Genomic DNA, 26,530 nt, shown 5'->3' with positions numbered 1-26,530 from the left:
ATTCCCCTCACTAGGACCAGTCATTCCTTTCAGCCAGAACAGACTGTTTCGGTGCCCTTATTGACCTGTTGAGATACCATCAGTGCTGATTCAAAAGCTACCATGCTTTGGAGAGTGAAGGTATTTGTGTGCTTTCTGGCACAGCAACGGCTAGGGCTATTAGTTGAATGTATGGAACTGTGTGTCAGAAGTTGAGCTGTTTTATACTGATAACACTGGGGTAAAGCAAGTCCCTGATGCAGACATGATGTTAACCACATCACTAAGTCATCTGCTACTACAAGAAGACTAAAGTGCCTAAACCATGATACTCATATCAGGCTTGAAGGATCTTCGATTCTTCTTACTGTCCTTGCTTTGAAAGGCAGGATCAGGTGTGAGAACAGTGGAAGGAAGTGAAAATCAAAAGAAAGCCCCACTAATATTTTTGGGGAAGTCAAATAACTTCACACACACACCCTTTTTTTTTTTTTCTTTTATACATTTTTCCCATTTACTTACACCAGGAGAACCTTGGTGCTGAAGAGACCTGAGGTGCAGAGGAACTGTACTCTTTGCTGATTTTGTGGTGCTAAGGGGCAGCACACACAGCAGTGTCAAAAATAAAGCTCCCTTGAGAGGCAGAGTTTTGACAATCTCACGGCGTTTCCTTTAACGAAAAAACAGTCGACTGTTAAAATTTTTTACTTTTTTCCCCCTGTAAGTCAGCGGCTTGATTCTTCTCACTAAAGCTGCTACCCCTTCTCCTCCAGCCGCGTAGTTTTCCTGCCTCCCTGCTGGCTATCACCGCGTCCCGGTCCGTCCCGTTCCTGCGCCTCCCTCTCGGCCGAGGCTGCGGGCCTGCCCCGGGCTGGGCTGAAGGCCCCGTTACAGTCCGCGGCCGCCAGCGCTGAGGCGCCTCCGCTGCCCTCCCTCTGCCTGCAGAATTTATTTCCCCGCTGCTGGCGGAGGCCTTCTACCCGCCAGCTGGGGAAACGATTCAAAACACAGAAGCAGGGTTGTCAACAGCTTCCTTTCGGAGCCGGAGGGGGCTGCGCCTCACCCCACCCGGCTGCGGGCAGGCGGCAGCCCTGTGGAGAGCAGCGTCCTGCCCCCGGCCGGGGACGGCCCCAGGGGGGCGCCGGGCGGGCGGGCGGGCTGTGCCGCGCCTCCACCGCCGGCCCGGGTCAGCGCTTGCCGGGAAGGCGGCCCGGCCTCGCTCGGTGGGAGCGGCGCGGCCGAGGCGGAGGGCTGGGGGCCTGCCCTCCGCGTCAGCCCCGGGGGCAGGGCCCGGACGGCGGGGCCCGGCCCCGGGGGCAGGGCCCGGACGGCGGGGCCCTGGCCCCGGGGCGCCCGGCGGCGGCCTCCGCCCAGCAGGGGGCGCGCGCGGCCCCTCCGCCATTCGCCCGCCCGCCCTCTGCGTGCCCGAGCCGCCGCCGCCGCCGAGTGGCAGGTACCGCGGGGAGGGGGGGGCGGTGTCGGTCCGTCGGTCTGTCCGCGGGGAGAGGGGCGGGGTCGATCGGTCGGTCTGTCTGTCTGTGAGGAGAGGAGAAGAGAGGAGAGGGGAGGGCGCTGCCTGCCCGCCCGCCGGTGTGTGTGCCGGGCCCGGGCCCGGGCCCTGCCGAGCACGACGCGCCCGAGGCGGAGCGGAGCGGGGGGTGAGGAGCAGCGTCGGGGGAGGCAGCGGCACCGGCACCGGCACATCCCGCCCCCGGGCCGTGACACCCTCGCCGGAGCGGCGGCGGGGAGCGGACCGCAGCGGCCACAGCGCTGCCGCCAGACCGCCGGTGAGGGCGTGCGGCGGCTCGGCCGCGAGCAGGGCCGGAGGGCCCGGGGTCGGGCCGGGCCGGCCCGGAGGGCACCGCGGTCGGGAGCCGGGGGCAGGGCGGCACGGGGGAGGGCCCGGCGGTGACAGGCACCGCAAGCGGCGACGAAAGCGACGCGGGGCCTGGGCAGCGCCCGGCCCGAGACCCGACGAAGTGGAGCGCAGCCGATGCTGCTTCGGTGGGGAGACGTTCGAGGGGAGAACGGCGAGTGCGCTGCCAGCCTTTATCACGGGAAGGGAGGGAAACGGCGACAGGAAAGCGGCTGCCCCCCGACAGGACGTTAACAAGTCTGCAGCCGCTGTGGCCGGCTGCTCCAGACCATACTTTTTAGGAGAAAACAACGAAGATGAGTGAAACTAAAAGGCAGTACGTATTTTTGCCGGAAAAACTTTTTTTAACCTGTCCTCAAAACGGCCTTTGGTAAAGGAATTGCTGTTTTTGAGGGAAACGGAGTAGTTCTCTTTTCTAGACAACGCTAAAGTTTTGATCAGCTGCTGCAAAGCAAGTTGTTGTGCTGAAAAGATAGGGGTAACACCCGAATGGTAAAGAGGATGGGGAAGTAACTAGAGACAAACTATGGTGGGTAATATTGAAAAGAAGAGGCACCAAATCTGAGTATAAAAGATTATAAAATTAGTTCTGTCTTGAGACCAATCTTATTAAATATTTAGCAAAGATTTTGATGTAGCAGTTAATACTTTGCTGTTTTAATTTGGTAGTGATCAAGAGTTGGAAGGCATTAGCAATATAGAAGAGGGTTACAGTCCTACACAGAAAGAATTGGGTGATCCTGAGAACTAGAGTATGACTAGTACAATAATAATTTAAAGGACAAGGGTTTGCGGTTGCAAGCTTGTAAGCATGCAGTTTACAGAAGAAATTCTTACCAGTTGAAAGCAACACAAAACCAAAATATGTGTTTGGTAGTTGCACGATATGTAATTGTAGAAAAAATGAATGCTGACTTACGATGATCCAGAAGAAGTTGTTGCTATTATCCACGAACAAAACTCTAGAAGGAGAAAGCTCTAGAAAGTGAAAACTCTCCTCATTGTACAAAGTGTATAATGTTAATCATTCTCAGGTGAAAAGGTAAAGTGGAACAGATGCAGGAAGATGTGCCTAGGACAGGTAGGGAAATTAAGAGTGTTGAAAGAAGCATTTGGCTTTCTTAGTTTTGCAGAGTAAAGGCCTTTTTTGCTTTCTGTTGAACCATCAAGGTAAACACTGCGAAGGGAATAAATTGAGCTAAAGAATGATGTTGATACACAAATAATTTAACATAGATTTTAAGATTAATAGTATATGAAAATTTCTAACCATCAGAGAGCACTGATGTTCAGGAGCAACCTTCCAAAAGGTTAAGGAGGAGCAAAAGCCCGACACTTTTACAAACCAGTCACATTCCATCTAGGAAGTCATGCTTTTTTTTGCTGCAGCAGGGAACTAAGCTTAGTGTTATATGTAGACTTGAAATCTGTTTTTCTTTTTTGTTTGTAAAACAGATTATTAACAAGAACTTGTTAAATGTGTTTTTTAGAAGAAAAATAGTAATGTTTGCAGTATGATAGGATTGGTGACAATCAGAAAATGACCCTGGCAAATTGCTCTCTTTTTTATTTGAAGAGAAGGTATTGGAGAGTAAGTTGAGATGAGCCAAAGGCTGAAGTGTAGTGTGTGCATCTGCTCTCTTCTTACGAGAGGAACGTTAGTTTGCCTGTGCAAGAGGAGACTATAAAAATCAGTTCTGATCTGCGCTCAGTGATAGGTTTCCCTCAGCAAGTTTTGGTATCCTTCATTTAGAATTGCCTTATTAGCAAGAGTGAGGGATTTGAAGTGGTGCCTTAAGTTGACTGTACTATCCCACCTCATATTCTTGTGCAGTTAATTTCTGAATACATGTGGTCTTGAAGTCCTCATCTGCAGGCCAGGACCTGAGATAACTTGTCATCCAAGGAGTGAACTACTAGTGGCTCTTCTAGGGATTTGGGTATGCTGGAATTCTGAGGGCTGTTTCTCTTTTGATCAGTCTGTCAGCTGATTGCCCTCCACATCATCTCAGTTGTGGATGCTCCACTTCCATATGGGTCAGTTAATAAGCACATAAAATATTTCAGAGGGCATTTTTTTATACACATTATGTGAAACACATGATCCCTGATGCATTCAGCTTTCTTTAGAGACCATTCATAGCATGTTGTTGCTGTAGATGACAGGCTGATGGGCCTGTCCTGAGTACATGGGCCTGTTCCACCAAATTTCAATCGCCGGTGTTTACTGAGATTCTGCTGTCACCTAAGTCAAGAGCACAAATACTGAAATGTTCAGTTTTGTTGTGGTTTGCTTTACTATTTAAAGCCGATACTTGCTAAATATGTGGCAAAAAGTTTTATCTCACACAGTACCTCATTGAAGCCATATCTTAGATTCTGGCTTTAGTTCATGTATCAACACCACTTTTCCAAGTGGCATTTCTTTCTTTTACTCTATTGATAAATTTTCAATTGACTAAATGGAACAGAGCTGCTTAAACACCAGTTTTGTCACTCAGCAAATTTCTCACATCCAAGTAATCTAGCTACATCAGCTGAATTTTATAGTATAAAGGCATAGATCTTTTAGTGATTGTTGATGGGGTTATAGTCTCCAGCATGCTCAAAACCTCTTACAGTGTCAGACCAGCAATAATGGATGGTGACAGAAAAAGGGCAGCAGCACATTTCGGGGAACGCTTATGGTGTGTGGGTTTCCCGTGGATGGTATAGAATGCTTGTCTGTCTTCTTCACCTTGACGTTTTTTGTGCAGAGAAGCATACGCCTGTCCTTGGTGTGTGTTAGTATGCTAGGGACTGCTTCTGCCTGAGTTTGGATACCTTTTTAGAGGTTTACTGCATCTCAAGGCTTGTCAGCTTTTACTAAAGTTTACTGAGTAGGATTGTAGATGCAGGTAATGTGATTTATAGAGTCTACTTGGATTTTCAGGAAGCAATAAAAAAAAGTAGCCTACCAGAAACTTTTGAGGAGACTGGGTGCTTATAGCATAAAAGAAATTTCTTAAATGCAGAATTAGTTGAGTTGAAAAATTAAAAAGAGGTCAAAAATAAATTGCCAGAAAAAAGGAAGGGGGCAGAAAGATGGCACATGAGCTTCAGCATACACAAAGGTAAGATGATGTCTTGGGTAGAATAATCTAAACCATGCTTGCACGGTGCTGAACTCACAACTGGCAGCCACCACTCAAGAAAAAGCTCTTGGTGTCACCATTGACTGTTCCCTGAAAACCTCAGCTCAGTGTGCCGTGGCAGCCAGAAAGCCAGGAGAATGGGGAGCGTCCTCAGGGAGGCTGCTGAGAAGACGACAGAGGGCACCATTTTGCTGCTCCAGCACCTTGGTGCACCCACATCTGGGGTAGTGTGTGTGGTTCTGGTCTCTGCATCTGAAGAAGGACACAGCGGGTTAGAGAAGGGCAACCGAAAGGGCCAAGGGGATCGGCTTCCTTAAGAGGAAAGATTGGAAAGTCAGGATTGTTCACATTAGAGAGGAGATGTCTGGGGCGTGATCAAGACTTACAAAATGAAGGCGGTGGATAAGGTGGGAGTTATTTGTCCAGCCTTGCGGCACTGGAGTGGGGGCTCCTTGCTGGGGCTGGTGGGAGGGCGGTTTCAGATGGGTATAGGGAAGGACTTCAGTGGGGGTGACGGGGGGAGCTGTGGAGGGAAGAGAGTGCGGGCAGGTTCAGGAAGGGATTAGAAAAACTCATGGACAAGAGGTCCGTTGAGGGGCTGTTTTCTAAAAGGTCTAGCCAGGGAGGTCCCTGATGTAACAGTAGTGGCTGCTGGGGTGTGTTGGGGGAATGGGCTGCAGAAAGCAGCCAGGCTCATGTGCTCTCTCAAAGAAGGATCTCTGATTGCCACCCTTGACAGCAGAGTGCTGGGCGAGCTGGAGCAATCCGATCCAGGACAGCAGTTTTTGTGAACTTAGGATCAGTCTTTCTGGTGGAAGAATTTTAGTTCTGCAGGGTTCGGTTCTGGATGCTGAAGTGTTAGCATTTCCATGAGCAGCCTAGAAGAGGCAGTGAGCAACAAGGTGATAGTGTTTGCCAACGACATGGGTAGTAAAGATAAGGTCAACTGTGAAAAGCTGCAGAAGGACCCTGTAAGACTGAGTAACTGGGTAATACAATGTAATGGCACGTGAATTTGGTGTAGGTAGAGTCATTCAGGTAGCGTAAAAAGAATCCTGACTTCCCATGTGAAATACTGGGCTCTCGGTAATGAGCAGTATTTTGTAGTTATGGTGAATGGTTCCATGAAAATGTAACCACAGTGCTCAGCAGCAGTCAAAAAGGTAAATCGGAGAGTAAATACTATTGGGAAACAAGTAAAGATCAAACCAAAGAATCTTGCCATGCCACTGTGTTAATCCATGGTTCACCTCAAACACCCTGTGTGGTTCCCCTACTCTGTGTCCCAGCTCAGAAAGCATATAGTGAAAATGAGTGAGATTTGGAGAAGCAAAACAAGACTGGTCAAAGACACAGACCGCCTTCCATATGGGGAATGGTCAAGAAAGCTGGTACTCTGAAATTCATCCTGGAAAGGGATGTCTGAGGAGGATATGATGAAGGCCTGTAGAATCATGAGTGGTATGAAAAGAATGGGCAGGGCTTGACTGTCCATTCTTCCAGCAGGAGAGCTGGGGGCCCACAAGTGAAGCTAACAAGGCCCTGATTCAGCAAAATGAAAAGATGTGGTTCTTCACAGGTAATTGAGTTGGAGAACTTACCAGAGTACATTGTGGATATTAAAAGTGTATGTGTTGAAAAGCAGAACGGGCAGATTCATGGGGGGGGCACTGTGTGATGCTAAATACATAGGAACCCCATCCATCTGAGAGAGATTTTTTTTTTTTTTTTAATGGAAAAAGCAGTATTATATATTCTTGCCCTATTCTACTTTTTTCCCTGGCCTTTGCTTTTGGCCACCATTTGAAAAAAAGATACTAGACTTCAATGGACCTTTGCTGTGATTTGCTATGGCTACTTTTATGTTAGCTTCTTATTCACAAGAGTAATAATCAACATGGACTTTCTTCTGTAAGGTTTCTCTTCATCATTTCTCAAATAGAACTGAGTACTCCCTGTCAAACCTTTTTAAAGAAACGTGAGTATTGCTGTTCGTTGCCGGGACATCAGCTTTCATGTTGACAATTGGGTCTTTTACTGATAAGTGACTAGCATTTAGGAAGTTATCTAAAGGCAGACGTTTTCCCTGTACGAGTGATGTCTTTTATTTCTAGGCTCAGCAGGATCCATTGACGCAATTGGTAAACATTAGTTGAGCTACTTCATTCTCAGGTTCAATAGTTACAGTTTGAAATCTATTTCACATCTTTCCAGTCATCTTTCATTACATTTTTGGTCAATTGCAGCCTCCGTGCACATCAGGAGCTTAAGGCAGGCCTCCATGATTCTCCTTAGACTTGCCAGTTGTCCTTGGAACCTGTAGACTGCTGATTTACCCCCTTCAGTCCCTTAAGACACAGTGTTGGGCAGAGACTAGTACTACAGGTTTGCCTACATGGGGAAATTTTTTGAGCCTAAGCATGGTGAAGTAACTATTGATGAAAAATAGCATCAATATATGTATATTAGAAATACAACCTTAATAGTTGTACCGTTTCATCTTACCATGTCATGTAACATGATCCAACATGGTATGATTAAGTATTTAAAGTCATGCCGTATTGACAGAGACTTAGAATATTTAAAAGAAGTAAATGTATCAGTTAACTATTTGGCTTTGATGAACTGGTTTAATGATTTACTGTGTGTGAACATGAAAATTCTGAGCAGAAATACTTGTATCCGGCAGTGGTAGTAAGAGTCGTGTGTCTGACAGCATTAGTTATCTTATAATTGGTATTATTTGTTGATATAAAATAATAAACTCTAATGAACAAGCAGAGCAATATATTATTTTAAAGGTAAAGTCAAACATGGTTATATATAAATGACTTACAAATTTAGGAAATGTCTGCTTTTTAAAGTGACCTGCTTCTGTTCAGTAGCCATTAAACTGGATTTGATGTTGTATACATTACTGAGGCAGTGTCATCAAGGCTATGTATGACTAAGAGTGTATAAGCTATCATATATATTGTAAGAAAGTAAGAAAATATGGACTGCATGATAATAAGCAGTTTAGTGATAGGTTCCTGGTTCTTAGTTTGCTTTATTGCTGGAATAAAGCTGACTAAGCTCTGATGTCTGATGATTCCTGCTGGACACATAAAGTTTTTCCCATTTTAGTAAACTTGTCATCTCAGACTTATTGTTTGTCTAGGTAAGGATGGGGCTTTTTGTGTGTGAGGGTGTGTGTGGTGTTCTGGTTTTAGTTTTCGGGGTTTTTTTAAGAAACAGGCATAGATGCCTACTTTTTTAAAGAAAATACCTTTGTCTTCAGAACTAAAGCCACATACCGAAGTCCTCATTTCACTAATACAGGATCAGAGCTTGAACGAGATTGCTGTTTATACCACAAGGGAATAGCAGTTTGGACTTCAGAATTCTTTTTTATCAAGTTTTATAAAATCTCATTTTCAGGCCTTCCATCATTTCCTTCTCAGGAAAATAGGAAACACCACAAAATGTAGGAAAAGTGGTCTGTGTGAGCACAGGGTTACCCACCACACCATCATCTACGTGAGTCGGACAGGAATTTGTCAGTCCACGTGGTGGCAATCTTCATCCAGACACGAGTGCTGTGTCCGCCTCAGCAGCTTGCGGCCGGCCGCCTCCTGAAGATCCCTTGCTGCTCAGTTACTGTGCCCTTCTTTTCCAGAAGACTGTGTCAAGGTCTGCAGCAAATTTAAACACAAACACTTCATTAGGAGCAGAAGAATTCTCTCTAGTCTGTTAAAAAACAAACAAATAAACCCACAACAAAACAATATGGGATGACCTTTGGTATTTTCTTGACCAACGTACATTAGCACCCTACATGTTCCCAGCAGAAACAAAGAAGTTGAATAAAGGTTTGTGAAGAGGTTGATAATTATGACCAATATAAGTGCTTCCATAACTTTCTCTAAAAGCAGATGTATTCAAACTGACCACAACAGTCAGGGAAGTGCTGCAGTTATTTACTGATTTACCTGAGCCAGTTATAGGGAGTTAACAGATGACCTGATGAAATCTGTAAATTGCCTTTCTTCTTAAATAGTTCTTTTGCAGAAGGTGAAAAATGAGCAAGGCTCAAAAATACTTAGATGTGTATTTGATAGAAGTTAAGTGCACTGAAACATGTAATGCAACTGAATTACCAGTTAAGTGTAGCAAGGATAAAATGTTTGTGAATCTGGTTGTCAGTAAAGGTGTTTTAAAAGAATGATCTCTTTCCAGTTGTTCCCTTATTTTGTGTACATAAATACACAACGCATGTACTATATGATCTGGGGAGGCATTCTGCAACCCTGGATTGGCATTTGAGATCTTATTTCTTTTTTATCTTGTAATGTTGCCATACTGTACAATGATGAGCAAAGCTACCTGTTTCCCAATGCCATTGTCTGCTGATCCATAAAAGAGCAGCAATCGTTATTCTAATTTTTTCATAAAGCACTTTGTAGCCTATATGTGCAAAGCCCTATGTATGTGCAATGCACTGAAGTTTCTACTTGCAGGATGGTCCTGACATCAAGAGAATACACCTGTATGTCTCATGTCTGCAGAAGGCAATGCAAATTACTGAAAACAAATAGCATAAATAATGTTCTTGTATAACCACTTACCTGTGTGTCTGTCTAGAGTCATGAAAGGAGAGGTGGCTCTTATGAACCTGCTGTGATACCTTGAATCCAGGAACTGTTGAAAAAATAACTGAAGTTAGGAAGGGAAAATGCTGCAAAAATACAGCTGTGTGTAAGACAGACATCATGCTGTATGAATCTGAGATGCTGCTTTTAGCAGCAGGTCTATATTAGTGGAGCAATAAACCTCTGTTCCGGTTGGACTGAATAGGTGAAGGTTTTTAATAGAAGATACAGAGCTCTCAGTGGAACTTGGTGTAAATAATGGGGTTCTTTCCTAAACAGAAATGACAGTTGATCATATGATTTTTTACTAAATAGAACATTTATTCAGTTAAATGACTTCTTAATAAGTTACACATAAATACAGGTGTGCATAAAAACTTACTGAGGAATTTCACCCTCAACCTACCTAGAAAGGGAAGAGAATGATATTGTTGGATTTACATTTCAACATCTGATCAGTGTTCAGAGGATACACAAGCAAGGTAATGTGGTTTTGATTTGGTTTTTTTAATTATTAAATTACACCTTTTAAAAAAAAAATTATCTTGTATATCCAAAAAGAGCTTATCTTCACATAGTGTTTTTAAGGGAACGATCCCATTTGACCAGGAAACTTTGCCTTCAGAGATCATGGGCTTACATTTAAGCAAAGTACTGGAATGTTTTTCATTCATTTAAAGACTGAAAAGGAAGAGCTCTGCAAGCCACTGCCACTGAAGTACTCTCAAAGTCCATTACAGAAAGAGGAAGCTGTTCGCCACGAGGGGAGTTGGCAAATGTAGATTTTAGAAGTAATGCATATTGTGTGTTTTGCTGGCACAGGGTTGGGGATGTTACTTTTTCTTGGTTTTGTTTTCGTTTCTGTTTCTTGGTGGTGGCAGTTTCTCTAGTGGTAGTCTTACTGACGCTTAGGTTCTAGATGTCAAAGTGTGTATTAATATTGAGAAGTCCCAAGTACTGAGCTCTGATATAGTTCTGTTGTCCTGATGTGTTGTTTTAAAATAAGGACAATTACTTCAGTTTTTCTGAATGTTCGTGGAAATATTGTCGTTTTGCGGAACTGGTATAACCTATGTAGCGGTGACTGGGTGGTTAATTACAAGTTGTAAGGTTCATTAATATTTTTGCAGTGGAGAGGCAGGTACAGTTAGTGATTCTGTCTCACAATCTAGCCATTTTCTTTTTCTGGAGCTATTTGGTAGCTGTTGAACTTACTGAGAAGGCAGAGACAATAGCATATATTTACTGCAAAATAAAACTGTCCACAATTAGTGCAAATTTAGGACTAGTTTAAGAAGTGACAGGACTTGCATCTAGCTCTACGATTTGAATTACTGAAGATCACTCCTGGCTTCTGCAGGTGTGAATGTGTTGTACAACAGATCAGCATGTGACACTGAGTTACCATTGTACAGTGGGAGAAAAATGACTTAATAAATAGAAGTAAATTATTCTTACAGATTCACTTAATATAAGCAATCCTTTTGAAAACAGAACAGTTTAGTTAGATTTCCTATCCTGTACTAGCCCACATATGTCATAGAAGAAGTGGCTTACAGCATAATTTCTAAAATTATTAATAAAAGTACATTGTGCTCAGGCTATATCTGTGTTGTATAAATTTAGTGAAATGTATTCTTATATTATGCCTTTCTAATGGGAATCCTTCTCACTTGGGAGGACATCTTTGAATTTACTTTCCACAAAACTCATTTTCTCTCAAAGTATCAAGTTATTAACAGCAAAACTTTTTTTTTTTAACAGAAGTATCATTTAAAAGATACATTTTCAGTAGATAGTGATGCATTTTTAGAAGTGGTCATTTACTGAACCAAATTAAATATATTTAACTCCAGTAGTAGTAGTAGTAATTTATAGGGATATTCAGAACGCTCATTTTGCAATACTTTTGTGTCTTGTTACTAATGCAAGTCTGTTTGTCCCAATTTGTGCCTGTGACATTAGTGCTTAATGGTAGGTGTACCAGCTTTTAGGCAGGTTCAGAGTTGTTATCTGATTCACCTTTCAGAAGCGATTTAAAAAGAATGCCTAATGCTTTGGAATTTTGTTGCTAAATCCACTGCATTAGATATTCATTACATCAATAAGCTTTTTGATACATACTGTGAACAGAAATGTAACCACAGTTTGTTTATTCAAAAACACTTAATTAAGTTGGCTATTGTAGTTTTTTTCCGAGTTTTGTTAGACAGGAAATTTTGCTAAATTAGGTTAAATTTGAGGGAAGAACGTATCATTTGGGGACTGGCATTTTAGAGGTGGTGTATAGTTCAGCTTTGCATGCAGCTTGTGTCTGGCATAGGTTAGGTAGCCATATGTGAAATAGAATTGTGTTTGTAGAAAAAATCTTTTTAATCACAAAGATAAATCAAACCAGATGGTCCAGATTTTTTGTGTGTGTGTGAATGCATTTGCTTAGTCCACAATCTTCAAGCATTGGGAAGAAGGATTTGTTGGTCTTTCTTCCTGTGAAATACTAGTTTCACTTAAGTCTTCTACATTTCAGCGATCAATTCTAAAAGGTTCTAGTGATAACAAATTCTGAATTGGAATTACCTCCAGTTACACTTTCTGATAACTGCTAATCTTTGTGCTTCCTTTCCTGAAAAGATAAGGCGGTAACTTTTTTTTTTCTAGTATTATTAGCTAATGTTTCATCAGAGTTATATGTGAAGTGATGGGGAATTCTGTTAGGCTTTATCAGATGTACATGTCTGGTATGAAAATATAAACATTAGCTTACATTTTACAGAGCATGCCATGCCATTCCTCAAATAGCATATGTCTCTTCCAGTATAATATTCTGTTGTTGATTTATGTTAGGCCTTGTTTTATTAAACAGTTTTAAACACTCAAATATTATTTTACAAGTGAACCGTGATCTTTTTATCAAGTACAAGTAGGGATTTGTGCTGTTGATATGCAGTTACTATGTATGATAATTGGAGGTTTTAAAATGATTTATGATCTCGGTTTCGGGAAGATTTAACGTGGACTGTAAAGGTCACAATCACATCATACAGAAGCGGGGCCCAATATTTTTCTCAGCAAAGATTGGACTAGCAGAGTTGAAGAAGAATTCTCATATCATTTATGATTTGGGTGGGAAATGGTTAAGAAAATTGAAATTGCTGTCAGCTGGGAATCTTAGCTTGGCAACATCCAGGGGTTTTGTAACATAATCACTGGAAACACGAGTGAGTACATTGTCCTTTCTTTTTGTGTAGGATTATAAGAAGGCTGTTAGTACCCTAAATGACACCAGTCTTGCATGAAATGTTTTATGGTACGTCAGTGAATTGACCTTTTGCTATTGGGGATGACTGTGGAAAAGGATGCTTGAGCCAGTGATATATCATCACGTGCTTAAAAACATACTTGCAGCCTAGGGGAATGTATTCTGCTTAAAATCATTCCTTATAGAGATACCAGGACGTGGAAGTTACTCCGATCTCTTTCTCCTCTGCATCCAAGAAAGAAAAAAGAGTTGTGCATTCCTGCACTGGGAAACTAGACAGTGTTGATACATACAGCAGAATTTGTCCAGATAGGAAATACAACCTACTGAAGTTTAAATATGATTTATTAACCTGAACATCCCCAAATGCTACAGCTGTTAATCAGACCAGTGTGTAAACATTTTGAAATTACTTCTGTAGGTACTTTGATCTTGAATTTGATCTAAAACATGGGGGAAAAGCTATAAAATATAGACATTATAAACTCTTGAAAAAAGGACAGGTTTTAAATCGAATTCTTTGGCTACTGGCCATGTTTCCATTCTCCTGGCTGAATGAGTGCACTGGTGTGGAAGGATACCTTATATAGATGAGAAAATTTACATCTGCATATAGCACTTTTAACAGGAGGTTCATATAGTTAATCAGAACACTGCTACATTGTGAGCCCAAAGTACAAACCCTGGGCAAGTGAAATATTCAAGTGAAGTTTCAGTTCAGTTTCAATTCAAAGGTTATCTAGTAAAATCAGTTTTCTTTCCTGTCACTTTAACTGTGTCATGTCTGTATTGAGGTTTCTTCTCAGGATTTTTACTGGTTTATATGATTTATATGATTCTTTTTTTTTTTCACCTCTTCTCTGAGGGAGTGCAGATCTTTGCTGTCCAATCTTCTAGATGTTTTCATTTCTTCTTACCATTGCATCTTGCACATTTTGCCATCCTCTTGCATAGTCATTCTCTTTTTTTCATTATTGTTTTCATCTTTTCTGTGTCCCATAAGCACAATTTCATCATACCCTCATTATTTGACTCATCCTGAAAATATTCTTCAAAACTTAAATCATAGTTCATGAAATATTCTGTATCAAGAAATCCATGGTGAAACAACATTTCTCTTCCTCTTTTAGATTCTGATACAGAAAAGGACTTAATCCTTTATTTAATATTAAGCCAGAGAAACTACATTTGTGCTTCTCCATATTGGGGTTCTAGTTGAACCCACAATAGCTCCATACTTGATTTTACCATTGTCCTCCTTGTATCCGCTTCCAGTTTTCACTTTCAGGTGGGCAATTTCATGTAATACACTCAGTTTTCTATGGTCTGTATTGCTATTCTTGTTTGTTCAGTAGTTTGTGTATCTGTGGCACTATAATGTTGTGCAAAGAGTATTGAAAAATATATTTCCTGCAGAATGAAGAATTAGTATTTATAGTGATGAAGCATTTTCAGCAACTGACTGTACTTTGTGCATCAAAATTCAAATTCAGATGGTGGAAATCCCACTGGAGTAGCTTTGCTTATAGCTAGTAAGAGTTGCAGTTAGCGTCACTGTATCTGTTAACTGAATTGTTTATGGTTTCCTGGTTTATGAATGGTGGTTGTTCTCCCTTTCAGTTCTGATCTACAGTGTTTTGGCCTTTAATATCAATAGTACTGTGTGATCTCTTACTAGGTGAAAGCTAATCACCTGTCTTGCATTTGTGGCATTGATCTTAATCAGTTTTCTGTAATAACAAAGCTTTGCTGCTGTTTCCAGAAGTGTGAGTAAGACTAAAAGGAGCTCTTTCCATATTACCAGGAGGGAATGCAGCACACGAAGTTAATATATACAACAGGAAGATTTCAGAGGTGGTTTATAAGCTAGTTTGCATTCTTGTTTGGAAACCTGAGCAGTCTACCAAATATTTGCATTGTATTTATTTGCCTGGTTTCACCATAATTTCTTCCAACTTTTGCTTGCAGGTTAGTCACCTACTCCAGAGAGAATCAGAACAATGTCCTACGTTTTTGTAAACGACTCTTCCCAGACAAATGTGCCATTGCTGCAGGCTTGCATTGATGGAGATTTTAACTATTCCAAACGACTGTTAGAGAGCGGTTTCGACCCAAATATTCGTGACAGCCGAGGCCGAACAGGCCTTCACCTTGCTGCAGCCAGAGGAAATGTAGACATCTGTCAACTCTTGCATAAGTTTGGTGCTGACTTACTAGCCACTGATTACCAAGGTAACACAGCCCTTCATCTGTGTGGGCATGTGGATACCATCCAGTTCCTAGTTTCTAATGGACTTAAAATTGATATTTGGTAAGTCACTGTTGGTTTTTTGCAGCACATATTATAAAATATATTAGTCTGCTGTCACCAGAGCCTTGCATATGAATCTGCTGTTGCTGAAATTTGGTGGAATTCCACTATTTTAAGATATCACTTAATAAAAACACAAAATAAAAGGCAGGAAAACAATAAGAGGCCACTTCTGCTAGTCTGTGCAACAAGCAAAGCAAATAAAAATAGCAGCTGCTGGTGTGGGCTGCTGTGTCTAATTCTGCCTCACTGATGACATTGCTATCCTGGTTTGGCCAGACAGCCAGGTGTGGGTGGTTGACACCAAAGAAAAAAATCACACTGACTACTTTAAAAGAATTTTCTCCACCACAGTTCTATTGGTTTAATTGTTGTACTGTAGAAGACAAAGAAAATACAGTATGTGTGTGTGTCAGTTCATTCCCGTACTCCTTTGGTAACAATGCTTCCCTTTCAGTGTTCTCCCCCTCCCTCAAAGTCTGTGACTCAGTCCTTCTTTTAAATATTGTATATTCTTTCCTTCTGGCTTCTAGCAGCTGTCAGATGCCAGTGCTCAGATGCAAGCTCTCAAGCTGCAAAGTAACTAGCTGTTTCACTGCAGTAACTGAATTATTTTGTTTGTGGAACTTTGCATAATCACAACGCATGCAAAAACTGGTAGTAACTTCAAAACCTTTGAGTTTTTAAATCTGCCCCTTTTTCACCTGTCCCTCATTAAAGTTTTCAACTCAGCAAAACTAGTTACTGGCAGACCAGATTCTCTATGGGTTGTGGGTGTTTTGTTTTTTTTTTCTCATTTCCAACAACTCTGGTGCAAATTCCTAGTATTGAAGGCAGCTCTGGTCCTATTCAGTATTATTTTAATAGTAGCAGAGGGACCATCTGTATTTTATTTCATTTTTGCCTCACGTCCTAATACCCACATGGAAAAAGGAACTATGAGGAACCAGATTGCACAATTCCTTCTTGAAATTAAGCTTAATCGTGAACATTGCCATAAATCTACTGGGGTTTTTTTGTTATAGCACCCAGTACTAGATTAGTACTAGGAATTTTGATTTTTATTTAAAGGAAAAAGAGTTGTGCAATTTCAAACCTAAGTATACTGATTTTCTTCTATAGTCAGTTATGCCATAACTTGTATTGATAGGAATTTCTTACTGTCTGATATGACAGAAAATGGTTCTGAGGACTTACTAAAATGTAATGTGTTATGCTGAGTTGTCTTGTTACAAAATGTCTGTATTAAAAGTTTCCTTTCTTCTCATGTCCTTTTGTGGGGTTATTTTAGCAATCACCAAGGTGCAACACCACTTGTTCTTGCAAAACGAAGGGGTGTGAATAAAGATGTGATTAGACTTCTGGAATCTTTAGAGGAGCAAGAGGTGAAAGGATTTAACAGAGGAGCTCACTCAAAGCTGGAAACGATGCAAACTGCTGAAAGTGAAAGGTATTTACAAAACAAAAATAATTACTAGGAGAAATAATGTTTATGGCTTTTAGATTTCTGTGAGTGACTTGATTGTTCCTCAAAACTGATAATATCACATTTGGCCTGGTATTACCAGACCAAATCAAAATAAAATTTTAAATGTTGGTAAAATCTCCTTAAACAGATCAAATGTAAGAAAAAAAGAACTTTCTCTATTGAGATTTTCATTTCATGGTGGAAATTTTTAAAAATAATTACTCATTTTCCATTACAGATTCTCAAAAATAAATGTTCTACCACTTATCACAAAGCCAAAGGGAAAATGGGGTGAAATGCAAAATGCCAGTATCACAGGCTAATGTAGCATCCTTTCAATAGGATGGATTGTCTATGCAAAGAAGGGATAGCAGACTTTTCATCTATCTGAACTTGAATAAAGGATGTGATACGGTGCCATGTATGAAATTTCTATCAGTAGTAGTCCTAGAAAAGATGGAGAATAAAGTAAGAATTTTGTGGCGGCTAAAAAGATAGTTGAAGGAGAACTGAAGATTTCAGGAAAATTGCTGACAATTTCAGGGAAAGTATTGGATTAGAGGGAAGTTACTAATGCATTCCTAAAGGTCTGGTCCTGGGACTGTGCTTACTTATAATTTTCATAAATGGTACTGGCATAGAAAGTAGTAGCATGTTAGTGATACTAAGAAGTGAGATATAGGCAACCCAGAGGAAAATTGGGGTGGCATAGACAAAAATCTGGGATGACAAGGGAGAGGAAATTAGTAGGAATAAATTGTGATTCAGTAGCACAATATGCAGCTTCATTTACCTAAAGCTGTATGCTGTAAAATGGAAGTTCCTCAGTGGAAAATGAGGATATAGCAGAAAAGGCTTGATGTATTAGTCAGTTCGGCAGTTGACGCTACCCTGAAAGAGGCAATGAAGTTCTAGAATGCACAAAACTAGATATTTCCACTCAATAAAGAAAACTGTCAGTGCCATTTTAAAAAGCAATGGTAACTTCTGCTGTGTAGTACGTTTTTTAATGCTCTTTTAGCTCCATTCAAAAAAGTTTAATTTATCTTTTAAGAAGCGTGGAGAGGCATTACTTCAGCACTCGAGGGAACAGAGCATCTCCTTGTGAAAGGAGGCAACTAGAGCTCATTTTAACCTGGCAGAGTGAAGGCTGAGAGGTGTGTGGTTGCTGACAAGAATTACTGGTTTTGGACAACATGAAATAACTATTTAAGACAAAAGCTGATGATAGCACAAGAGCCAAAGGATACAGATAAACCACAAATACTTTTTTGATTGGAAATTGGGAGTTGTTTTTTACAATGAGCTTCCAAGGCAGCCTTCTTGTAGGATTTAGATGAGGCAAGAATTCTTGCAAGTTTAAATGGAGGCTAATTCTCTTGCAAAAACCATTGAATTGCCAGTAAACATGACAGAACATGGGACTGAGTTTGTTTGTTTTGGTTTTTTTTAATTCATATTGGAAACAGGATATCAATGTTGTTTGAAATACTTGTTCTTTCTTATACAGAATTTATTCAAATTTGTAATTCTTTATATTGTCTAATAATGATCATGAGCTGTGACTGCTGGAACATTATATCACAAAAGACAGGGAGTTTCGTCACATAATTGTTGTTCAGTTTGGTGAAAAGGTACACAGGCTTCACTATAAATGAAAATTTAACTCTGTAGAAGGTATTGTTATCTAAGTTGAGTAAACAGAAAAGGTGGAACCAACAAAATTACAGAAATCATGCAAAATACTCCCAATGAGCAGATTGGAAGTTCTTTCTTATACATCAGGTGACCCCACTCACCAGAGAGACTGTTTTAAGCCCTGAAAGAGAAAATTTAATATTATTCTCAAAATTACATGGGTATAAATTATTAGAATTTGTGCATATTACCTTTCTGATTTAACTAAATTTTATTGAAAGTTGCTTGTCACACAGAAATGCATTTATGTTGGTTTTGTTTAAACATATGGACCAACAGCTCAGCCCCATTTAAATTCCAATTTTTTATTTGATAGTGTCCCTTTAATGAACATAGCTTCCTTTCTGTTATTTGACCTTCATAAATGTTATATTGTTTGCTTTGGCAAGGAAGTCAGCAACTCTCCTTGGGGAGAGGCACAGAGACATAAACAGTGTACTACCCAGCTTGTTTGTGAACGTGTTTAAAATGTCTGAAATACATTATTTTTAAAATAACAAATAACAGATGCCTAGAGCAGCAAAAGCGAGCGAGTTTGTGTGCTGTTTGCTTTGTAAATAAATAATGTCTTTGTAACAGTTGGCTTTTCAGACCTCCACAGTTTCACTCCTCCCTCTTAGTATTATTTTCACATTTTAGAGACACTTAGATGAATGTCTTCTGTCCTCTCCCCCCCCAACTCTGCTACATTATGTATGAACCTATGGAGAAATAATGGTTGCTCTTTCTAAAAACAGTCTCTGACTTAAGTTTTCTGCTCCTTATTATGTACGGTTGCTTCTGCCCTGGTAGCAGAGGCCAAAGCTAGATTCCCAAGTCAAATTTATTTTCTCTTCCTTTACACTCCTCCCAGTGAGGAGTGGCACTGTGCTGTCAGGAGGCAGAGCTTGCTCTGTCCGTCTTTCAGCACAAACAATCTGTCCATCTACGCAGCCCAGCATGACCTGTGACGGTGCCCACAAGTGCATCCAAATGTGAACTTCCACGTTGTGCTGGAAACAGAAGAGAACATCTGTCTAGGCTATGTGGCTCAAACTCTTCTGTAGGATGCATTGCTGCATTACTATTTCTTAAGCAAAAGAATGCTTATATATGTAAAATAGCAAAAGTGTTTTCTATGTACCCTTTTCTACTTAATGAGCAAGCATGTGATCTTTTCACTTAAATTGCATTGCACCTTTATTTAACCTCTCTGGGGTTATGTATTAACTAGTTAGTACTTAATGAGTGAGTAGTTCTGTTCTACACCAATAGCTGTCTTTTGTTTAACACTTTGTTTTGCTTGGGAAATCATAACAAGCAAGGAAGATCACTAAATCCTGCAGCTATGGGCAAACAAAATAGCTTTACAGCAAGGTAAATATTTAAAAAACAAAAAAGACAAGCTGTTTAATAGACAAATTCTGAAATCTTCTGCATGTGACGCTGCAATACTTCAGCAGGCTATGGGAGTTTAGGCTAATTATTCTTCAGTGGCTGTACTTCCTGAGAAAAAATACCATATGAATAGTGTGAAGTTTTTCCGTGGTGTAATCTTAGAAGAGAGATTCATAAGTGAGATCTTTTCCTGATAACAATCATTTGTCAATTTATTATTGTGACCAAGAACAATAGCATTTCTACAATTAGTTTTGACTTGGAAATGACTTTTTCCCTGAAATGTTTTCTTTTATTATTGCTATAAGAGATATCTAGGAATATGGTAACAGAAAGCAATTAGAAGGGAGGAAAAAAAATTGGTTTTCCTCTGCTTATCTTCTGCTATTGACATCATTGTGTACGTAGTTGGTTTCACCATTTCCTTTCTGTACTTGTCAGAGCCTGATCCTGTAAACACCTCTATATGTAATCTCATTCAAGTGAGACATAGTAGGACTGTGCAAATGGCTAAAATTTTACATAAGTGAAATCAAGTGATGAGAAAGTTTCCCTATTCTTCATGAGGTTTTACATACAGCAACAGAGAAAGTTTCCTGTTATAAACCAATTGTGAAACCAGCAAAATTGGGAGAATGATACAAGAATCCATGCAGCATTTGAAACAACTTACATTTTTTCTAAAGGCGATTAATTGTCAAAATGACTTCATCATTCTAATTTTATATTTGTTTCTTGTTTAGAAGTGAGAGTTCCAGTCCCTAATTTATAGTCTGACAATTTAAGGGGGCCTGATGGATTGGTGGTGGAAGGTTAAAACATCAAAGCAGCTGCTGAATGCCATATGGCAGAAAGCACAGCAGTGCCAACTTGTCTTGAAGATCAGAAAGTTTCTGAACTTCTTGTTACCCAAATTTATTGTTCCTGTGATATTTTTATGCTAGAGAAGAGGCCTCTGTAACAAAGACACGCAGGAGAGTAGTAAAGATCACTACAGAGTTCAGAATCTAAACTATATTGGTTAAAGTTTCCATTTTATTCACCAGTTTATTTTTAAATCACAATTTGTTGTTTTATTAACAAGAGCTGTGCCCCTTGAGGTTTTAGTTTGTGCTTCATTAAATTTTACTGAGCTATATTTAGTAGGAATTATGTGGACTGGCTTGATGGCTTCTAGGTGGCAAGCCTGCAAACTCAGTGCAGTTGTACAGGTATAAATATCATTCTCTTTAAACAGGTTAATAAAACATCCTTTCAACTAACTTAAGTTTAGAGTTAGGAGTCTTTTCCTGATCTGCTTTGTCTTGATTTAGCGGGGGCAAAGCTATAAATCTGCAGGTGGGTTTAGTTTTTAATTTAGAATGTTTCGGTTGCTCTTAGTAGGATTACTGTTGTACTTAAAGGTGCATTCTTTTGCTCTGATGTATTTTTAACTTTAATCCTTCGTAGTGCGATGGAAAGCCATTCCCTCCTTAATCCAAACCTACAGCAAGGTGAAGGAGTTCTTTCCAGTTTCCGCACGACATGGCAAGAGTTTGTGGAAGACCTGGGCTTCTGGAGGGTGCTGCTCCTGATCATTGTCATTGCTCTTCTGTCTCTTGGAATAGCATACTATGTTAGTGGGGTGCTTCCTTTCGTAGAAAACCAGCCTGAACTGGTGCACTGAAGCAAATGCAAAGAAGTGCACCGTGCTCTTCCCTGTTCTAATCTTATTTTGAGCTTCTTGGAATTATTCTCTTGGTGCAGGCAGTGGCAGCTGTATATACTGTTTGCCTTTTGTACTTATTATTAACCCCTTTGAAAGAGGGATTAATTCATTTCAAGTAAAACACTAAATTCTAAAGCATTCCTAAGCTACCTCTGACTTATCTTGACTTGCAAGCAAGATGTGAAGATAATCCTCTCTGTTGATAAAATGTTATGATTAGAAAAGGCCTTTCATAATGAATATTAAATTCCTGGGCGTGAAAAATATATCCTAGTACAGAACCAAATTTGACTTATTTTCCCTATGAAGAGAGGTAAATCTACTGTTGGATTTTTTTGTGTGTGCTTCAGTTGAAAGAAAAATGTTCTTTTAAAAGTCCTCCTCAAGAAATCTGAATAATATAATAATGCGTTCTGATGTATAGACAGTAATAAGCTACAACTTCATAGTTCTTTTAATGCATTCCCATAGTTTCATATCTGCTAGCTTATAAAAAGAATGAGAAATAGTTCAAGTTTTACTATGTCTTTAATGTATAGATCACTCCTTTATTAGGTTAATGTAGTGTTTCTTCCCCAGATGAATTCAATGTTGTTAATACCTGCCTGAAGTAAATTTTGTAGAACAAAGCTATTTGTTGTGCTTTGGAAGTAAAGTTGTTTCAGCCTTAGGCTGAAAATTTTGCCTTTTTGTTGAAATGTTACTAAGCAAACCTTTCTTTGTAAGGGTGGTTAAAAAGTGATTTAGGTGTTCTGCTCTGTATATAATAATTCTGTAAGGTCATTGTCTTTGTGAAATATGTCATGAAAGGTAACTTTTTTCTTCTTCCCACAAGGGCCAGACTGAACCATATAATTGTATTGTTTTCATGTTTGTGGAGAGGACTTGATTGAATAGAATTGCTTTCTAGAATTGTTTTCCATTTCAGTTGTTTTTGGACAGCACTCTCAGGCTTATGAATTATTTTCTGAGTATGCTGAATGAAAGTATTTAAATGTTAATATTTAGGAACATTGTATGAAATGAAATCTTGACCCATTCTGTACTTAGCTGTGAAATCCTTTGTAAATAACCTAGGGACATGAATCAGTTAGATACTCTTTTATGAAGGCTAGAAAGGTACTACATAGTAGGAGGTTTTCAAAGAAAGCAGATTCTCTCGTCCCATGCTGATTAGACATCTAACTCTCTTTGTTGCCATTGCCTTGAAAATCCCAAACAAAAGGAATTCTGCAAACCTAATGAATCAATTTTTTTTTTTACTTAGCCACTCCTAAATTGTTGCTAAATAACATCAAACATTTCTAAAATTAAAAATTACAATAAGTATTGATAAAAGTAACCTATATCTCTCTGTTCCGCTACCATGTGTATTTTTCTTTCTTGTTTATGGGTTTGAGTGAAGAGGATTGTTGTCTTTGTTTTGATGTGTGACATGGGCTTTGCTGAACTGGGCCCCATTCTAATTGCATCTGAATAATTCTTGATCTCATTTCTTAAGTTAGAGGTTAATGAAACTATACTTTTCTAGCAGCTGCAATGCCACAGAAAGGAAAGTCTCTTAAAAAAAAAACAAACAAAACCCAAAAAACCCAAACCCAGCATACTCCTGAATATTTCAATTATTGTACATCTGTTCATGAACAGAGAAATATAAACTTATAGTATACCTAAATTACATTTACTTCTCTAAATAAGTACCTTTCTGTTAATAATACTCTGTATCTTGAATAATCACATTGTCTTTCAATATGTATTATCTGCATAATTTGTAACTATTCTCAGTATGGGTGAATGCCACAAATAAATATATGTAGTAAATATGTTTTGGTTTATTATTACATTAGTGCAGTGCTAATGATGCTACCCCATTTTACTGAGTTTATTTCTTTCTTGTGCATTGATAATGAGCGTTTCAGAAGTGGGGAGGTTCCCTCCCTGAGAAGTGGCAACCATGCTGTTGGTATAAATGAGGTTTTAAAGCATGGTTTCTTTAGATTTGCCTGGTTTATTTTCAGTATTGTTACTGAATTGAAGTTCTGTCTGTGTGTCTCTCTCTCCCGCTCTTATCTAAGATTTCAGGTATTGAACATATGGTCTAGAGGGCCCTTGAGTTTTAAGATTACCTATGAGGGGGTACAAAATACAACCAAGAAAACCAGGCTTGAGCCTTAAGTAGCCTTTCCTACTTTGCTGTGCTTTGCTTATGCTGTGTACATAAGCAGTTTCGGAACTGTGCATTGAAAAGGTTTAAAAAATCCTGTGTGTGTTCCAAATTAATGTATGTCACTTTTTAAACCCAAAGAAATCCAAAGCACTGTTTGAACTTCACTGTGTAATGACTGCTACTCTTTGAAATAAGGACGTGATAAACGTCTGACTAAAAGAGGAGTTTGTTCTGTATATACCTCTGTTACTGAAAAAAGGACAGCTGTGCCTTTCAATATATCTATAAACATTTAACGACTTCCTTTTCAAAGGCTGATTCTAAAGAATGAATTTAGCTCCTGTACACTAGATTTCAAGGAATACAATCTTCCTTACAGGAACAGAAAGAGGACTTTAGCCTACTTCCTCTTGAAGCTGTTGTCATAAGGAGTTTCACTGTTTCAGCATAATGACATAGATCAGTTTAGATTGCCTGTAGGTCAATAAGATTTCTCTTATTTATTATTGCAGTGGTGTCTAGATACCTTGACCCAGGGACTCCATTTTGCTAGGTGCTCTTCAAATCCAAGACAGATTGTTGTCTCAAGCTGTTTTCAGACTAATGAGCTAAAATGGAATAAGGAATTGAGAGAGAAAACAGTCATGGAGGGATGAAATGATTTTTTTTCCAGTGTCGTAAAACAACTTGGTGGACAAGATAGTGCAAGGTAAACTGGAGTGTAAAATGGATGCACAGAGGCTACTCTGCACTGGGCTGTCCCTGTGCTTGCATTTATCCATGGCACGATCACACCTCTCTTACCTCATAGTAATGTGTTCATGTACCATATCTTTTCATCTTCAAGGGCTTCTGTTTTCCCTCATATTGGTAGTTTGCTTTGTAGAAGGGGATGATTTGTCGTGTGACTGTCATGGGTAGGTATTGTTTCTGGTTGCCACAATACAACAGGTATTTCATTACTGGACGTGATCTGGCACTGTGAGGTGTATCATCAAGAAAAACTGCTATGAGAGAAAGAACATGGTTTCACTTCAAAGTATTGAAACAGAAGATCCAGGCAGTTTCTGGGTCTGCAGCTTATCTGGAGTTTGATTTTAGCATGAGTAAACTAATCTCTGGCTGGTTTCAGTGTCTTAAGTAAGTAAAAATAATCGACTCGCCAGTGTATTGTAGATGGGTTAGTTAGCTAGGTAGCTCTTTTTCTGATCAAAATATGTTTGGTCATAATATGTTGGAGAAATGCAAATTAAGTAATTTATTTAGAAGTTCAATAGCAGCTTTTAAAAGTAGTACTAGAAAGTATAAATTGCAAGTGAAAACTGTCCTGCAAAGTAAAAAAAAAAAAAAAAAAGGTAATATTGTCTATTGTCATATTCAGAATTTTCAAAAGTCTAGCATATATTTATATGTTACCTAAAGTTGACTTTTAACAGAGCTGATTTCTTCTTCAGCTGACACACAAGTTAACTTGTTTCTAAAGCCAGTTGTTTCTGAAGTTGTTCCTATTTCTGAAGCCAGCTCTTTGTTAAATTCATATTTGAATTGGTGATTAAAATAAGTCTTAAATGATGTGAGAATTAGGGAGAATTTGGTCAGAATGCTTTTCCTTCATTCAGTGTTCTTTTCTTAGATTTCAACATTAATCCTTGTAGATTGGTTACTTGGAATACACTTTGTAAAATTTCCTAAGTAAGTGATCCAAAATGTTACAGAAATTGTTGTTGGCAGTTGTTTACTACATTTCACATCCCTGGTGTTGGGGCTTTCTAGAAGAATTCAAACATTATTGCTCAGTTTCATAACCTGCAGCTCTCTGTAGACTTTCTAAGTGCTGAAATACTGTTGAATCATGAATCTCTATTAATATTATGAAATTAATTTCTGGTGACAGTAGAGATAATTCTGTACCTGCACTTGCAGGGTTGTATGATGCACCTTTTATCTTATATGTATTTAAGTACTTCAGCTGGATTTTATGTCAGCTGGCATCTTTTGTACTGCTCTTACAAATGCTTCAAAGGAGGAACACTTTTAAAATACACAGCATCAGGAAACAAATGCAACTAATTGGTAGTCCTTTGCTATTTATTGCCAAGAAGTGAAGTGTTCCCAGGGTCACACTGCCAGAGAAATCTGAGATGAAAACTAGAAGTCTCTGACTGATGTGATCTGGTATAGTCTGTGCTCTTATGCAAAGCAGAACTAACGCTCTGATGTTGCCGCTGAAGCAGTCTGTATGCAGAACCCTGAAAAATGTGTGTCTGCTGTAGGCATTTATAGTTTGTAAATAATTGTTGTAACTAAGCATTAAGCAACCAATATTTCCTAATCACTATGATGAGGCAAAACTATTGTTCTTCATTACTGCCAAGGGAATGGGAAATCTGCTGGAAATTGCTATAACTAAAAAGCAACAAATCAGAATTTCTTCTGCAGTCAAAGTGTGAACAAGTCACAACCATGGATTCAAGTGACACGTTCTTTCCATTTGTGATTTTAAACTACCTTCTGGATAAGGAAAAATGAGGAGATGTTTGGAACAGAATTTGTTCTGTGATATGTATGGTTTGCAGAAAATAGGAGGGAAATGAATGCAGTGAGCCAAGACAGCAGCAAGGGAGGCAGAGCAGTGTGGTACCTTCATGAATCACTGCTTAAAAGGCCAATCCCAATGCCTGTAAGAAGTGCAAGGAGTGACCAGTAATAGCCTCCTAGCAGGAGAAGGATTTCACTGGCCTGTGATTACACCATCTCACAGGGGTGGCCATGCAACCCTGCAACCTGAGCTGGCCCTTCTTGACTTTCAACGTCTAGAGCGCTGCTATTTCAGACAACTGCATGTTTGAATGTGTGCCTACATTAACAGCTGCTCATGTGGAAGCTGAACTGGTTCCTCTTATACAAGAATCCTTCTGCACA

The 26,530-nt window shown here is 39.6% G+C and overlaps 1 protein-coding gene across 6 annotated transcripts; it reads left to right on the top strand.

Moving 5' to 3' along the window:
* The first annotated feature begins 1,284 nt into the window (after positions 1-1,284).
* On the top strand, positions 1,285-23,264 carry ANKRD46 (ankyrin repeat domain 46). 6 transcript variants are annotated; one of them, XM_069779782.1, is made up of 4 exons: positions 1,285-1,432; positions 14,848-15,190; positions 16,482-16,640; positions 21,183-23,264. In XM_069779782.1, exons 2-4 carry the CDS (start codon positions 14,880-14,882, stop codon positions 21,397-21,399), a joined length of 687 nt encoding a protein of 228 aa, XP_069635883.1. In that variant the 5' UTR covers positions 1,285-1,432; positions 14,848-14,879; the 3' UTR covers positions 21,400-23,264. The 6 variants fall into 6 exon arrangements, with proteins under 6 accessions (XP_069635883.1, XP_069635884.1, XP_009923262.1 ...); XM_069779783.1 differs by lacking the exon at positions 1,285-1,432 and adding an exon at positions 1,652-1,766; XM_009924960.2 differs by lacking the exon at positions 1,285-1,432 and adding an exon at positions 6,510-6,568.
* The last annotated feature ends 3,266 nt before the right edge of the window (positions 23,265-26,530 follow it).

The sequence above is a fragment of the Haliaeetus albicilla genome, chromosome 3 (assembly GCF_947461875.1).
Source record: "Haliaeetus albicilla chromosome 3, bHalAlb1.1, whole genome shotgun sequence".
Classification (NCBI taxonomy): domain Eukaryota; kingdom Metazoa; phylum Chordata; class Aves; order Accipitriformes; family Accipitridae; genus Haliaeetus; species Haliaeetus albicilla.
This window is presented reverse-complemented; position numbering and strand designations above follow the sequence as displayed.